Source organism: Danaus plexippus (assembly GCF_018135715.1).
Source record: "Danaus plexippus chromosome 9 unlocalized genomic scaffold, MEX_DaPlex mxdp_26, whole genome shotgun sequence".
NCBI lineage: Eukaryota > Metazoa > Arthropoda > Insecta > Lepidoptera > Nymphalidae > Danaus > Danaus plexippus.
The window spans coordinates 2,707,072-2,724,002 of record NW_026869848.1 but is presented as its reverse complement, the minus strand read 5'-3'; the positions used below and the strand labels follow the sequence as shown (position 1 = coordinate 2,724,002).

The 16,931-nt window shown below is 32.7% G+C and overlaps 3 protein-coding genes across 5 annotated transcripts; 1 reads left to right on the top strand and 2 right to left on the bottom strand.

Annotated features, from left to right (window-relative positions):
- Positions 1 to 252: 252 nt before the first annotated feature.
- LOC116767595 (protein rogdi) lies at positions 253 to 4,138 on the bottom strand. Its single transcript, XM_032657993.2, has 7 exons — positions 3,997 to 4,138; positions 3,830 to 3,901; positions 3,473 to 3,604; positions 3,221 to 3,378; positions 2,928 to 3,048; positions 2,522 to 2,731; positions 253 to 1,984 (listed from the first exon to the last, which is right to left on the bottom strand). Exons 1-7 carry the CDS (start codon positions 4,030 to 4,032, stop codon positions 1,916 to 1,918), a joined length of 798 nt encoding a protein of 265 aa, XP_032513884.1. The 5' UTR covers positions 4,033 to 4,138; the 3' UTR covers positions 253 to 1,915.
- A 529-nt stretch (positions 4,139 to 4,667) lies between these two features.
- LOC116767583 (TBC1 domain family member 9) lies at positions 4,668 to 13,041 on the top strand. Of its 3 annotated transcripts, none has more exons than XM_061527580.1 (19): positions 4,668 to 4,904; positions 4,999 to 5,165; positions 5,233 to 5,400; positions 5,589 to 5,685; positions 5,758 to 6,021; positions 6,374 to 6,638; positions 6,996 to 7,195; positions 7,621 to 7,750; positions 7,967 to 8,246; positions 8,420 to 8,613; positions 8,930 to 9,124; positions 9,361 to 9,510; positions 9,947 to 10,135; positions 10,341 to 10,520; positions 10,728 to 10,933; positions 11,156 to 11,262; positions 11,503 to 11,694; positions 11,814 to 11,920; positions 12,750 to 13,041. In XM_061527580.1, the coding sequence occupies exons 1-19, from the start codon at positions 4,861 to 4,863 to the stop codon at positions 12,969 to 12,971; spliced, it is 3,357 nt and encodes a 1,118-aa protein (XP_061383564.1). In that variant the 5' UTR covers positions 4,668 to 4,860; the 3' UTR covers positions 12,972 to 13,041. The 3 variants fall into 3 exon arrangements, with proteins under 3 accessions (XP_061383564.1, XP_061383563.1, XP_061383565.1); XM_061527579.1 differs by having other exon boundaries at positions 9,361 to 9,522; XM_061527581.1 differs by having other exon boundaries at positions 4,669 to 4,904; positions 7,633 to 7,750; positions 9,361 to 9,522.
- Positions 13,042 to 14,166: 1,125 nt separating this feature from the next.
- LOC116767579 (alpha-L-fucosidase) lies at positions 14,167 to 16,895 on the bottom strand. The gene is made up of 7 exons (XM_061527583.1): positions 16,776 to 16,895; positions 16,380 to 16,636; positions 16,171 to 16,309; positions 15,634 to 16,100; positions 15,420 to 15,560; positions 14,462 to 14,820; positions 14,167 to 14,306 (listed from the first exon to the last, which is right to left on the bottom strand). Exons 1-7 carry the CDS (start codon positions 16,847 to 16,849, stop codon positions 14,211 to 14,213), a joined length of 1,533 nt encoding a protein of 510 aa, XP_061383567.1. The 5' UTR covers positions 16,850 to 16,895; the 3' UTR covers positions 14,167 to 14,210.
- Between the last annotated feature and the right edge of the window lie 36 nt (positions 16,896 to 16,931).

Here is a 16,931-nt window from a genome sequence, read left to right as displayed (position 1 = left end):
TATATATTACTCCTTGGTGAAATCAAATATTATTTCAGGAATAAAAGATAGATTCATAAAATACTTTTCATAAAGCCACAAATAGAGATTTGTATAAAATTGAAAACGTGGTATTTAAATCTATTTTAAAGTAAATAATTTACTAAAAAAAAGATTTGGGACCAATTTTGTAAATTTAAAATTTTCCATTTTGCGAGGAAACAATTTAGAGTAAAACATTTTAAGTCAAATTACAAGACAGAAAAACTCACATTTTAACAGAATTTCAGTTTATTGAAATACAACACGACCACAAGAATTGTAATATATGTTTTAAATACCTATTTTAGTAATACTATTAATTATTTTATTGTCAAACATGTCAAATAAATAATCATTAATGAGCTCATAATAATTTAGTTGGTATGGAAATGTTAATGAGAATAGGAAAAAGACAAAGGGTTAAAAGTTATAGATTTTCTCTTTACATTGTGAAGAAACATCGAGATAAAATAAATTACACATTATATAAATTTATTAGTAATATTTGGAAAGTGCTCAGTTATAATTATAGATAAATATAATAGTGCTCTATATTTAAGTCATTTTACCAATTCCTTCATTCCTTTACATTACAGCTGTAGCGATTATATTTAAAAATAATAATGTTAAGCAACACTGGGCAAAAAAAAATTGAGGTAATTATTATCTTTTAAATATACCTATTCATACAAATACTATTTGCTCATAATGAGATGGTAACTAAATTAATACTATTTTTAGTACATATTATACATGCATACAAGCAATGTACTTATAAGTATTATCACATTTTTATCCATCATTGCTATAATTATAAAAATGCATCATTGAACCAAAAATAAATGTCTGACAAAGATCACATGTACCTTAAATAACATCAAAGTAACAATTTTGTGATGAATTTTTTTATAGCATGCATTTTATTGAGGTAGCCTTACTTTTCCACTAATTTCATATGCTTTTTTAGTTATGATGAAGGCATTAGCATCGTATCAAACCTTCTCTATTCTGCTCTGCTACTTTTGTTTACAGACCATAATCTTTGCCAGACTTATTACAAGTTTAAAGGTTTTCTAATTTCATTACTTCATTATTTATATTAAACGCATTATGCACAATTTCTGACATAAAATGGTACATCAAATAATATTTTATACAAAATTAGGTCATTGACACATAACCACAAATATAATACATTCTTTGTTAGATTATTTTGACTAAAATACACATGAAAACTAGAATGAACATTAATTTTATGTTAAGAAATAACCGAAACCGAAAGAATACTAATATTTTACCCACTTCATGGGTAAAGCGAACATTCAGATCTAAAGAAAATGTTGTGTATCTATATTATCTAATTCTATAATAAATTATTATTGTTATAATATTAATATTTGTAGATCTGCCGAAAAAACTTATTAAAGGAATAGCCTCTTATTTATAAAATCATTTATATTAATACGTTCAAAATCAGAATTATAATTTTATTATATACATTACGCAAAATAACTATATTACAATTGACAACTATTTTTTGTGCATCCATAATGAAAAGATTTTACATTATAATATACTTCCCATTCGCTCAAAGCACCTATGTCGTATATAAATGGCAGAACGGAAAATAAATAAATTAAATACATCCCACACATGTTAAATATGCCTAAAATTTTTCATAACTACGAATATATTACAAACATTACAACAAAGTCAACAAGAACATCAACAATGGACTCAATAATTTTATTAAACGGATGTTTTGTTTACATTTATCAACATAGTTTCAATAACTTAGCGATCTAGTTATGCATAATCTTTCAGTTAGACATGATGACTTTCTTTTTTATTTTATGAAACTATATTGACAAATGTATGTAATAAATATATATTTTTAATTGAATATCATAGAGGCAGATCTGGATCCAACAGTAAAATCCTTGTACTGAGAAAACACACAGAGCTGAAAAAAAAAATGTAATCAATCAGATATGTACATTTTGATTCCTGAATACCACAGATTAAAAAAAGTGTTCGAAATTTTTTTTCACTTCATTTATTATTTATTGTGATAAATTTATCAATAAATAGCAAAATGTTATCAAATATGAACAAGCAATTTCAAGATAATAACATTATTATTGTATTTGAATTTCAAGATAACCACACCACATCGTATTTGATTAAAATAAGCCACAAATTTTGATTTATACATCAAGATCATTTAAACCTTGGATCTAATGAGAGAGCCAATAGGTTATCAGAATACTGTACGGTGAAAGGTTAATCTAGTTTTATATACAATCAATACTTATAATAGACTTCCAATATTTTACATCTAATAAGGGTTAATAATTGCAATTCAAAATTAGATAGATCTTTTCAGAAAGCTATCTCACCACACAATGAACTATATCTATAGATAAAAAATATCTATTGTGTAATCAATATTTACCTAGTAGTTATTTAACTTCTTTTTTATATTTTTATAATGACATACCTTATCTTTAAGTTGTTGACACATATGCAAAGCGGCCGTTAACATGAACAGGACGTCGCTTAGCCATGGTACGGCACAGTCGGCTTGACATGAGTCAATGCGCATACTTCCATGAACCAAACTAAGCTGATACGCCACAAATATCAATTTATGGGACTGTATGTAGAAAGATATTGCAAGATCTTCTGGCAAATTTGGAGATAATGCTTTCTGAAATTGATAAAAATAAATCACTTTAATTATCAAATTTTATAATTTATTGTTGGTTTTAAAATGAACAAAAAATTTATTTCAAACAACCAAAGTAAAGTAATTTAAATCAGATTAACCCATAATCAACATATTCTTATATAATATTGATAATATTATTATTGATTTTTTCATTACGACCTAAAGATATACTAACCATATTTCTACTCTTCATTAACTCATCGATAGCCTTTTTCTTAGGTAACACAAGAGCTGTTCTAGCTCTTTGTAAGGATCCTAGCAAGCACTGTATTATATGAAGCACTTCTTCAGATGACCTAAAATTTGTGACGAAATTAATTTATGACAGTAACGTTAATATTTAATTATAATTTTTATAATGTATATTGCTGTTAGCCCTGCGGCTTTGACAGTGTAACCAGGAGGGTCAGACAATGCTAATACTGGCTGGTTAAGCAATATTTAAATTATAATAAAAATAATAAACACCTGAATACATAATGTTTATCAACATTATCTATATAGCCAATGGCTTGTTGTAAATGATTAGCAGCATCCTGTATCTGTTGCAGTTTCCACGGCCCATCCTGGTTAATTGAGGTCTTGCATATTGTGTGCATCTGCCTTAATACTTTAAAACTTATATCCTTAAATTAAGTTTAAATAATATTATTTAGTATGCCATTTCCAAAATATGGCCTTAGATTTCAATTATTAAGATAATCATAATGTGGAACTTACTGCATGAGTGATACTATCTCCTGTAAGGGTGACAACACACTTCAGTTGTTCTGGTTGAGATGTTAATATAAATTTGTCTTGTTTTTGTCCTTCATTCCCATATAGTGGGACTGGAAAACGATGTGCACATTCCTAAAGAGTAACATGATCAATCTAGGAGCAATTTTATAACTTGCAGTTTTTTCATTTATTTCATTAGACCTTGTGATTTAATTAAAAAAATGAGAAGTATATATATTTTTGTTTATAAATAATAGCGTTACTTGAATATGCTAATTAATTCAGATAGAAGTAATAAAATTCCATTGATATACATGTAAACCAATGAACAACCAAACAATGATAAAAACAATTTACCACTAGAACTGAGTGTAGTTGATGTAATATAGCGTGAACTTCCTCACGAAGAACCCATTCAAACTCGTCTTTCTAAAATATATCAATATATTGAGTGAGTACATAACACTGCATAATTTATTAAGTAAATGTTTAAGGTAATGGTCTACAAAAAATCAATACCGCACCAAATTTGCAGCTTCCTCTTTTTCGTTGTCATTCATTTTATTGATTTTGTTCCAAAATTTTAAGTAAATTGAAGTAAATGAATAAATATATAAGAAACAGAGGATTATAGTCCTGGCTCTTTAGTCACCAATCACCATTGAATGTTCAATGTTACCAGTTGGAACAAAAAATTTAATGTCAATCTATAAAGTGTAAAATACAAAAAAATATATATCTTTTTTTTTATTTGCATTTAGCCAATTTTCATTTGCCTTTTTTCATAAAAAATAGAATTATCTGAACGTTTGAACTAATTAAATAATAAGTGTAAGATAAAAAGAGGTGTAATAAATATTTTATTTAAATAGACTCTTAAACAAAATATGTTTTTCTTACTCTCATAATGTAAGAGGTTTTATTGCTTATTTTATTAAAGTAATTTGTACGAAAACCAAAAATACAATGATATAAAATTTTGTAAAGACAATATTTTTTCTATATATCTGAAATTGATCCTGAGACATATATTAAAAAATTTATTATAATCTATTAGTTAATAAACTACACAAATTCTAGCATATTATGTATAAAAATACAAACAAAGATATTACATAGTGTTATTTTTTTTATCTAAACTAATAATCTATTCTAGATAGGGCAACATTTCTCTCTCTATCAGTCAATGTAAATTGTAATGTAAAAAGTAATAACAGCTGAGCTATGAGCTACAGATTAATAACTTCTTATTAGCGACCATAATCAATGCGATTTGAATATTGATTTAAATGCAGTAACTAACAATCTAAAGTATCGAAATTATTTAATATTCAACATATAATATTAACTATGTTTTGTATTAGTTTATATAATAAATAATAGTTAATATGTGGGTAAAACCTCAAGAAGTATACCTGAAAACTCCTTTGTGGTAATCCGACTGTTTATATATTGGTTTCTTATCTTTGTATTCTTTAAATGTACAATTTATAGGTTAAATTATATGGTTGTAATTATTTTAACAGGGATAGTGACGAAACTACTTTGTACTTTGTTTTACAAAGAAGGAAGGGACACGGTAAATCGAAAAGTCTTTCGTCACTTTTAGTGGGTACCCTAGACAGCGTTCGGGATACAAAGCCAGCACCGTATAGAATTTTACATCAGACACCTAATTCTGAAATATATTACGGTATGTTTATAAAGTCAAAAACTAATAAAAAAATAATTTTAAAGTTACTAAAATGGTGTTGTTATAGTTATATCAACAGCGTTAACTGAACAAGAGATCCGCCAAGACTGGCAGTGGCTTTTTGAGAATGTTAGCCCGACACTTCATTCCTTTGATACAGAGGAGGAGATAACAGAATTTGTTTGCTGCAAAATAAATTCCATTATAGCAACGGAACAGGAGAATTTTACTGAAGGTAATTATTTATCAACAAGATAATAGTTAATATTTACTTGAACAGGATCAATTGTGATGACTGATAATTACTTAAACATTATTGAAAATCCACTTAACACAAAATGTAATATTAAGTATTCTGACAGTTATCTTGTTATTAACATATAAAAAATGGTTAGATAACATAATTTATGTCATAATTTAAAGATGAGGACACTATCACATATAAGAATGTCGACTACGAATTTCACCAGAGATTCTCAATGCCGAAGGATGAAAAACTTGTATGCTATTATTCATGCAGGTAAGATTATTTGCACTTTATTATCTCTCAAAGTATAAGACAGCATGTAGTAATAAACAATTAATCTTTTAGCTATTGGAAAGGCAAGATGCCTCGGCAAGGATGGATGTACCTGTCGGTGCATTACATGTGCTTTTATTCCTATATTTTTGGACGTAAAACCGCCTTGAAAATAAGATGGGCTGATGTCACAGAGCTTGCAAAAACGAATAGCTTACTTTTTCCCGATTCTATAAAAGTAGTGACAAGAGACGGGGAACATTACTTTACTATGTTTCTTAAGAAAAACGAGACCTTTGCCTTAATGCAACAACTTGCTAATATAGCAATGAAACAGTAAGTCAAACACTAGCTACTAGATCATAATTTACTTTCTTCTTGTATTTTGTTTCACAGATTGCTATTATTAATTGTTGATATTATCATAAACATAAGTTACAGAGCTTTGTTATATACATAATGATCAATAAAAATAATAACCCTGCTTATCTACTTATTGAGCCGTGTATATATTGACCTTGAGTTTGTTATATATTTTTATGAATGTAGAGTAAAATAAAATAGAATAATAAATATTGTGATACACTATTTTCATCTTGAGCGTTGTTAAAGTTAATTATAATGATTTTAAAATTAATTTAAAATGCTATGGGTAAATAATTCTAATTATTTAATATTTTTAATTCAGATTGATAGATGACAAGTCTGGAACTTTTAATATTGACAAAGACTTGCTGACAAAGCTCAGCAAGAATGTTCCTAAGAAGCCGTCGTTTCTGAAACGAGACTTGGATGCTCGGAAGCAATCAAATTTATATACTCTACGGTTTCGATTGCCACATACAGAGAAATTGGATGGTTCTGAAGAATGTACACTTTGGACACCATATAATAAACGTCATAATTGGGGAAGGTTGTACCTGTCACAGAATTTCATCTGTTTTGATAGCAGGGTATGTGATATGCAATTAAAACTGTCCCACATTAATTACTATGAATCAGCACTAAAACGTATTTGTGATGTGTCAGTGAATCACACACAATGTGACTGTGTAACAATGTGAATTTGTTCCTATCGATTTAATCATTTAATAATATCTCTGTATTTAAAATCTAATTTTTCATAAACTGTCTTCAAAATTTTTTGGATACACTTTCAAATAGTTAATTCTTATTAGATTTTCATACTAATATATAAGTTATATTTCACTTTAATCCAAACGTATTGTTATTTTTATAATAAATAGATATATAAATAGATCTGACCGACACCCATTAATCTGATTCCATATTTAATGCGTAAATTCCAGGTCCGTCACCTCGTCAGGCTGACCATTCCACTTCGAGATGTTCACCAGGTGGAGCGCGCGGTCTCCAGCACTAGCAGCAGTCAGGATGTCGGCAGCATCCTCATCACCACCGCTCATCACACTAGCTTCTTGTTCGGAAACATCTCTGATAGAGATTTCCTTGTGCACAAGATATCAGAACTCCTAGCAAAACTCCCCAAGTATGATTTTGACATATTATTATATCATAACATTATTACGAATTCTATTTTCCTAATTAACTCTTGAAAGCTTAAAATTAATAACAAAGTAAATCGAGTACGGTTGATAAAAAAATATTTCTTTGATAAATTGAAATGTGTTTGCATGTAGGTGGTAATATTATTATTGTAACGGGTGTAATGTTTTATTATGACTAATGTATTTAAATTGTCATATGTGAGGTAACTTATGTAATTTTTAATCTGGAGCCATATGTACAATAAGTTTAACTGCATTTATTTTACATGATCTCGTCGTTTTTTTATCTATATTTCATACTAATTTACTAATCATACTAACTCTCTGCAACAGGTTGGGGTCATATTGGATTGGAGTTAATGGGAACATTGTTACTGTAGCCCTTATTCTAATAGTTTGAGAACAGTACTATTTACAGGGAGAAGTCGTCTAGAGTGACTTCAAGAGAGGAGAGTAAATGGACCCCGCAGCCTCCGCTGATGACTTTGTTCAAAACTCACCAGACCTCAACCATCAAACAGATACAGACCAAAAAGGTTAGAAACATTGCCTAAAGTGCGATTATTTTTTTTTAATTTTAATTTCTAGAAATTTTTAGTAAAGAAGCACTGATATAATCAACGTACATAAAAGTGTATTTACATAATTTATCTTGTTTCCTTGGCAATACAATGGGCTTACACTATTTTTATAAATTTAGACTTTTAGTTTTTAGTGAAATAACACAATTAGATATTTAAGAGTTATTACAGGAAAAGCAATGGGAAGATCATATGTCGGAGGTGGGCAGGGGCGTCAGTATGTATAGGACTACAGAAGGCAGCGAATTAGTAGTGAACGGTATACCAGAATCCCTGAGAGGAGAACTTTGGAGCGTGTTCTCAGGGTCTATCCTACAGAAGGCCCAAAACAAGGGCCTATATGAGAAGTTAGTGAATGAGGCCTTGTCGTCAAAGAATCAAGCGAATGATGAGATCGAGAGAGACTTGCACAGATCACTACCGGAACATCCGGCATTTCAAAATAATGTTGGTAAGGAGATGTACTTATCTGATTTATATGAGTCAAATAAAAAAGCAACCGCCCATGTAGATTAATACGCAAAAAAAATGTATTATTTTATGAGCCTATCATTGGCATCTTCTACCAGTAAGAATTGTCATTTATTTTGATTATTTATAGCCCGCGATCGCCATTCCTTGCAGGTATATCTGCATTGCGTCGCGTGTTATGCGCTTACGCACTAAAGAACCCCACGATCGGTTACTGTCAGGCGATGAATATTGTTGCCTCCGTACTCCTGATATACTGCCCTGAAGAACAGGCGTTCTGGCTGTTGGCTACCATCTGTGAAACTTTGCTACCCGATTATTATAATACACGCGTCGTTGGAGCCTTGGTAAGTGGAAAAGTTACATACGTTACAGATATTTTATTTCCAGATTTCCTTGACATGGTCCTTTCATTGGAAACATGATATTGCTCATCGCCTACTCTATATTTAATGCATATAACATCCATTGTTATTGGCTAAAAAATAATTTTTGCATCTATAATAATGTTAACGAGGACCTCGTCTGTTTTTTTTTAACAATAGTTATAATTCTTATAATTTTGCTTATCTGGAAACAAAATTGATTACGTTGAAGCAATGGCGTTATTATTTATAGTTTTTTTAAGGGAATATAGTCTTTAAAAAGTATATTTTCTCGCAGGTGGACCAAGGTGTTCTGGACGAGCTCACCAAAGCCCATCTTCCAGAACTTCACGCTAAGCTGGACGAGCTGGGAATGATGAAAATGATCTCCCTATCCTGGTTCTTGACCCTCTTCATCAGCGTGATGCCGTACGAGTGCGCCGTTAATGTCATGGACTGCTTCTTTTATGATGGAGCCAAAGTCATCTTTCAGGTTGGTACTCACAGTTATAGTTTCGGAACACATATATAAAGACTTCTTTCATAATTCTTTCAAAATTAAAAAAATAACTTTAGTTCTGACAACTAAAAATATTGCGAATATTTCAAAACAACCTGTATAGTCTATCAAAGAGTCATAGACACCAAATTTAAATCTTTTGTACAAACTCCCTTATTCTAAATCTTTCATATGGGAATTTATTGCTTATCAAAATTATTGAAAACAAGGTAACCCTAACAATTCTGGACATAAATCGCGAGAAGCTGCTGAAATGCGCTGAAGACGGCCAGGCGATGCAGGTGTTCAGTGAATACCTGGAGGGCATATACAACGAAGAGGCCATGGCTCTGTCCACGGAACCCAGAACAGCTGAGAAGGTGAGATGTCAGGTAGAAGAGTATATTGTATTATATGCAGGCAAAGGAATCACAAGAAATGCTTATTGCTTTTGGGCTTTGGCGAGATTTTTTATTGACGATTCCTTCGAGTTGTTACCACATCCGCCTGTCATTTGTCCGGTGTTTAAATGAAGTTATTGTGCCCTCATACTAATTTACTCAATCATGCTTTTTGTGTATACCTACATTCCGCTTATCACATCATTTAAATATCTCATGTTTGAATCAACATTTCCAAAAACAAGAAGTAACGTGAACCGTAGCTTTAACTGTATAAAATTAAATTCAGACTTAATTGTCGTTGTTTTTTGTTATTTTTTATATTCTAAATATTATCTGTTGACATTAATGATTTACTCGCCTACCTCCACGGTCACTACGTACAATATAATGCACGTCTTATTGATATTTCCAGACAATAAAAATACAAGAGCTGGTGTATCAATCCTACCGTTCGTTCGGTTCGAGCGTTAGCAGCGAATGCATCGAACACCTTCGACTGAAGCATCGCCTGCGAGTGGTCAGGCAGCTGGAAGATAGTCTGGAGAAGAACACCCTGAGAGCCTTGCAGCAGGACAGACTTCTGGACGCCAATGAGCTACAGGTCAAGACGTGCTACTGATAATATAACGTGATTATGCTAAATTTTGTGAGGGTGCAGATGAATGTCACTCTATTAGTGATCTAGATGCTAGTACAAGATAAATAGTTTGAAAAATTGTTATGTTTACTGTAGACGTTAATGAACACTTGTTTTAGTGATTTTCCTAAAGCATACCCTTACATGAGATTTTTCTATTAAATTACAGGAATTGCTAAGCGTGATTCGCGAAGAATTATTTTGGGCGAAGCGCGTCCCGTGCGAGCGACTCGAAGCACCGTATGAAGCTTATCGCTTGGACTACGGACAGTTTAAAACACTATTCCAAGCCTTATCACCGTGGGGGAAGGGCGATTATGCTGAAGCTATCACTACAAGGATGTTCAAGGTATCGTCCTACTAATATATTAAAAATATATGTATAACAATATTGTGCTAAGCGTCTCATGAAAACCTGACCCACTGACCTGCTCAACCTTATAGGGGTCAGAATTCTTTTTGAACAATTTTAAAGAATTTCATTCAATACCGTTTGTACTTTATTTAATGATTATCCCCTCCCCTCCCTCCACTCCACTCGTCTCTTTTCAATCAGCTGATGGACCACGACGCGGACGGTCTGGTCTCAGCGCGCGGGCTGTCAGTGTCGCTCGGCGTCTCGTGCCGGTCGGACGCGTCCCGCCGCCTGCGCGTGTTGTATTGCGCCCACGCGCCGCCGCTGCTGTCTGACGACGAGCTGCGGCAGACATTCACGGAGACCGGAGAGGAACTCGCAGCTGACGCTATATCCTTCTTTGATAAGTATGACGCATGATTATGTGGCTTGTACGAGTTCACTCAAGTCAATATAGATTTACCTAAACTGCCAACTAAATTCTCTTTAAATAAAAAATATTACGATCACTTCTTACAAACTTGACAATGTAGCCATCATTTGATCTCTATCCATTTATAACGTCCCATACATAACACAGTTATACTGAGTCAGTCATATTAAATTATTATGTTTTGTTAATTCTTCAGTATAGACAATCCGTCCACACCCGACACCGCGTTGCAAAGGTCAATAAGTGAAGTGTGTGAAGATAATCAGATGGACAAATCGACAGACAGCGCCTACAGCCAGTCCGGTGAATATATATGTTGTACTAAATAATATGTCTGAAATACGTAGCAAGGAGAAACATTTTGTCAATTGTAATAGTCATCAGGGTTCTCCCTAAATTTAACACAATTTTATCTACATATATAAAATTTCGTATCAATTTTTAATCATATTATATAGGATTCCAAAAAATCAAAGGTATTCCGTATCATTAACATTGAGGAATTGTTATGAAGGATTTAATACAAGACGCCTCACATTCCAGAGACTCTCGGTGACGCTGATGTGGTCCGCGCGTGTGCCCTGGCAGGTCTGCCGTCGGGAGCCTCAACCCCCAGCACCCCTCCTCCCAGAGCTGCTCCTCCCTTACCTCGCCGTCACTACCTCCGCCTGTTGGCTGCCCTGCATCACCTCACGCACCACTGCACCATATTGTATGAAGCGGTCGCCCGAGCCGGTCAGTTACGTCACATAAAAGTTAACCGATGACGTCATCACTCGACGATCACTTCGATCAATTATACCATTAAAAGTTTGATGTCCACATATATATTTATCGTTTATTAATTTCCAAAGGTACGCTACTTCTCCAACTGGGTGAATTGAACCATCGCCCTTCAATGGACCGCGAAATATCCCAGGACAGTCTATACCAAGCCGCTGCAGCACAACCGACTACAGACGTAAGAATATATTAATAGAAAGAAATTCTAAAGCTAAACGAATAATCTTGTTCAATTTTAATGAAATGTATTGAAAACGATCACTTTATGTATAATAACGGAAATTAAGGAAAAAATTTTTGAATATATGGACCAGAACAAATAGTTTCCTTAAAGCCAATGGTATAGTTGCCGGCACGTAAACTGGCAAGGTTTGGCGCTGTGGGGATATGTTTGCGCATGTACACTGAGTGCAACAAAAGCTGGCCATTGTTATTTATAAATAACAGAAACAAAAACAATAGGCCAATATATGTGGACGCAAGTGTACTCGGGAACGAACGGCCAATCACGAGCACTGGTTTGTGCCGTCTCTATAACGTCTCTTGCCAAGTCACGTGCCGGCTACTATACAGTTTTTGATGACATCTTAAACGAATCCGGTTGAGAAGCTGTGCCTCTCGAACCCTACACGTGCATAAGTTTGTACATAAATATTATCTTCACAAAACACGAGGTTTAACGTGACTTATTTGTATGGAAAATAAGCGACAAGTAGTGTTCATTACGGTCACGTCTGCTGGAAGGCGGCGCTAGTAGCGACTTTTAGATATATTAATGAAAAACTATCCGTTTAGCTTAGAGATGCAATTATTTGTAAAGGTACTGTAAGAGTAATTATATAATATTCATCATACAATATTTGTTTCTGGAAACCCTTTAGCTTGTATCTATGAAAATTTGATAAGTGTCTAAAATATGGATAATCTAAAAAAAAAATTAAAATTATTCCTTACGAAGCTTTCTAAATCATTTCAATTACATATATGAATATTATGATGTTTTCCAGGTGGATCCAAACGGCAACACAACAGATGTTCAAGTCAACCGTCAGTCATCACCGTCAGGGGACACCGAGCCTTCCGACCACGACACATGGTCGATAACGCTGGAGCAGTTCCTAGCCACCATTCTAGCTGAACCGGCGTTGGAGGAGTTCTTCAACAAACCAGTACCGATACTACCGAGTCTGGAAGCGCTGAGACAGAGAGACAGATTGCAATCAGTATAGCATTCCAATGAAATTTAATTTTTTTTTATTAATATTCTTAAAAACTGAAAATTACAAAACTGTCTTAACTTCTTATTGTTTAACATACATGTATACATCATTGACGATATTGTGCGTGTACTCTTGACATCGATTTGTTCCATATAAAGTCTGTGAAGCCCGTGTGAACTGTTATTAACACATACCATCACGACTCCTTTACTGTGAATAATATTTAAGTCTTTGTGGACTCAACTACTTCCTTACTGTGGATGATTCTATAGGTCTATGAGCTCACCTAGCTGTTGTCTGTAAGTTGTGTGAACATTCCAAATAGTTTTCTAGTTATATATAAAATAAAATAAAAATCTTATTCGCATTGAAACTAGCCATACTAGTAATGTACGTAGGTTTGTAAAGAGCTAACCAAATTATTTCCACTTTGACATTAACTGCGTAGTCTAGAATGACACATACAATATAAATAATAAGTACAAAACTAACAGAATAATTATGATCGCTTAGTGTTTGCTATATTAACATGTAACATACATACATACATACATATACTTAACCGACTTTATTTGTAAATGTATCATAAGTAATGTATTTTTCTTTATTCTCATAAAATATGGTGCTTAGCTTGCTATATAGAATTAAATGAAAGCAATATATTTTTATATGCTTGAATTTTAAAAACAACAGGCAAATATATATTTATGCTGATGTATTTAAATAAGGAGAGCGCTTCTTGAATTTGTAACCTTAGTGTAAGATGTACGCAGCCTGAGCCATCCGTCGGGGGATACACCTGGTTATTAATTACTAATTGTTATGTTTTATTTGTATATATATATTTTTCAATTAAGGATATACTTTGTGACATCGATAATTTTAAGTAAACACGTATTTGTTGTACATTTAAGTAAAAATATATATATATTTTAAAATCTGTTCTCGTTAGAAGTTCCATAAACTATTACAAATATGGACCAATCTTAAAAATATATGTCATGTATGATTTGTAACGAAACAGTTACGGGATTAAGTTTAAAAATTAATAAGAAAATTTTATTTTTAATTAAAAACTGTTGATTTAAGTCGAAAAAAAAAATATCACGAATGTTAAAATCATATATTTTTTTTAATTTTAAATCATATTAAGTTTACTAATCAATATACCAGCGTTTGTGAACCTCTAAAAATAAACACGTCATTATCCTACAAATGTTTTTAATTATATTATAAAGTGTCATATATTTATTTTGGTTTAAATTTGAGCGTCCAGGCGTAGTTTGATTTGACGGTAGCCTTATCAGGAAGCCTTATATATACGAGGCCACTATCAATGTTCCACTGAAAACAGAAATAATATATAAAATAAGTATTCGAAGGGTAAATATTAATTGTGACGTCACCAACGCGGTTCATCAAACAGATTAATCATTGTTATTTTAAGTCCGTTAAAAGAAGCATAAGTTGTAACCACTCGACCTTAACTTGACCTTTACCTTCAAGTGCCCCTCGGAGCCGATCATAGTGACCTCATAAGTACCGGAGTGTAGATCCTGAACAATGTCACTGATAACCAGCAAGTTGTTTTCAGGCCATTTCAATACAACGGCGTATATGGCTGTTATCATATCAGCTCTCCTCGGCCTCGATGACGGATGACGGGCGTTGAAGGTGCTCTTGACACAGGTGTACCAGACGTCGCCGTTCCTGGTGTCGTTCTGGGAATGCCACGGCGAGCTGCCGTAGATAGCTTCGCCGTTCAAGGCCAACCAGTCGCCGAGAGCCAGCAATCTCTCTTGGAATATAGCAGCGATGGTACCTTCCTTCGTTGGCCCGACGTTTATTAGAGCATTGCCTGTGAATTTACATACATGTGACATTTTAACATAATTGATTTTATACATTATACATTTTCTCCTTAATTTTTTAGACAAACTGATATAGGCACCTACTGTATTATAACTTACAGAAGCCTGTAGTAATTGGGATTTTTTTTCATTCTTTTTTTAAAGAATAGAAACAAAATTTCATTCATAGATATGATAATTCCCACCGACAGATTTCAATGAGAAACTGATACAAAATTAAAGAAAAATCTCTGTTATCAAAGGCTTAGTTGTATTATCAGAGGGTCATTGGACTACATGTCAGAAATAAGGTAGGCAAATATTTGTAGATAAATCAAAGTTAGTACAACGTATGTGTGTTAACTCAATCGTTATTGATAAGACAATGCTTCAATAACATGTTATTTTTTGTTGTAAATATTTTGTTTTATGATAAATGCCTATATAATTTTTTATGAGTTTGTCGAAATTCCTTCTGTACATACATTTGATGATATATAAATATATATAAAGTAATGATGTATTTAGCTACTTTTGGTGAAATGAAATCTTTATTATATGATGTTTTAATGCTGATAAAGAAATGATAGAAATTCAATTTGTTCACCTCCGCAGCTGACAGTAGACACTACTTCTTTCAACAAATGCTCAATACTAAGAACATCTTCTATAGCCATATTCCTTCTATAACCCCATGACTTAGAGTCCACTGTGAAAGCATTTTCCCATTTGTGATTTTGCAATTTACCTGCAATTGAAATCAATATGATTATAATCATAAGCAAGATTCAATAATAAATCAATTTTTTTTTTTATATTACCAGGGTTGTATCTGTCAGCGCAGTTGTAGAAATCTCCATGGTGGCATGGAATACCGATACCCCATCTATCGTTAACCACAACTGTATCCTTAACTGGACTGTCGTTGTAAAGCCAAGCGAGGAAGGCAGTGGAGTTCCAATAAACGTCAAACGCCTCCCAGTCCCCGTCAGACCATATAACAGACGGGTGGTAATCATGTACAAGTTGTTTCAAATCCGGCCACAGCTTGTCATTGACATAATTCCGTGTTGTAAATAAATTCATTTTATCTTCAATGTATATGGGATTGAACCATTCATACAGGGAGTGGTACACGCCAAACTTCATGTTCTTATTCCTCACAGCATTTGCTACATCTTTGACTAGATCTCTTTTTGGACCGACTTCTTTTGCATTCCAGCTGAATGATCTCTTTGATGGGAATAAAGTATAGCCTTCGTGATGCTTACTAGTCAGTATTACATATCTAAAATACTCGGTTATATTGTAGAGTCAATAAAATCAAACAAAGATTAAAGTTATATTTTTATACTAACTTAGCTCCCGCTTTCTGGAATAAAGATGCCCATTTTTCAGGATCAAAAAATTCTGCCTTGAACATTGGCGCAAATTCTTGATAAGTAAAACCAGGTGGATAGTTTGCCTCCATGAACTTGACTGTTTTATTGTCTCCACCTGAAAGGAAAAGCAAATTCGGATTTAATCACGAAATATGTTCTTCATTAAATTTATTTTATAAAGTTACCTTTCCAATTACTCCAAAACCATTCTGACCCAAAGCCCGGCACTGAGTACAATCCCCAGTGAAGGAAGATGCCGATTTTAGCACGATCAAACCATTCTGGCAAAGGTCGACTATCAAGGCTAGGCCACTTTGGAGAATATTTTTTTCCTTTTACATCTTGAACCGCTTCTTCCCAGCTTCTTATACTAGCACTTATTGGGGAAGTTGTAGCGATTAGTACAGGTAACAGCAATAACCATCTCATTTTGCGACTACTCCTAAAACGGTATATTAAATATTTAAAATACATAAGGCAATATAAATTAAGTCTTAAAAAAACGTATTATAATATGAACTACAAAAATAATAGTTTCAAAATGTTCAGAAAATAAAATATTAATTATATTTTCAAAATACTTTTTTTTTACCGCCAAATGATAACGTTTAAATAAAATTGTAAATAAATAGAAATGCAAGATAGATTTTGACATTAAAACATTGCCATTTTACAAAATATAGTATATGTCTTAATTACCGTGTACACTGTTCGAGCGCTCATTACACAGTGATATA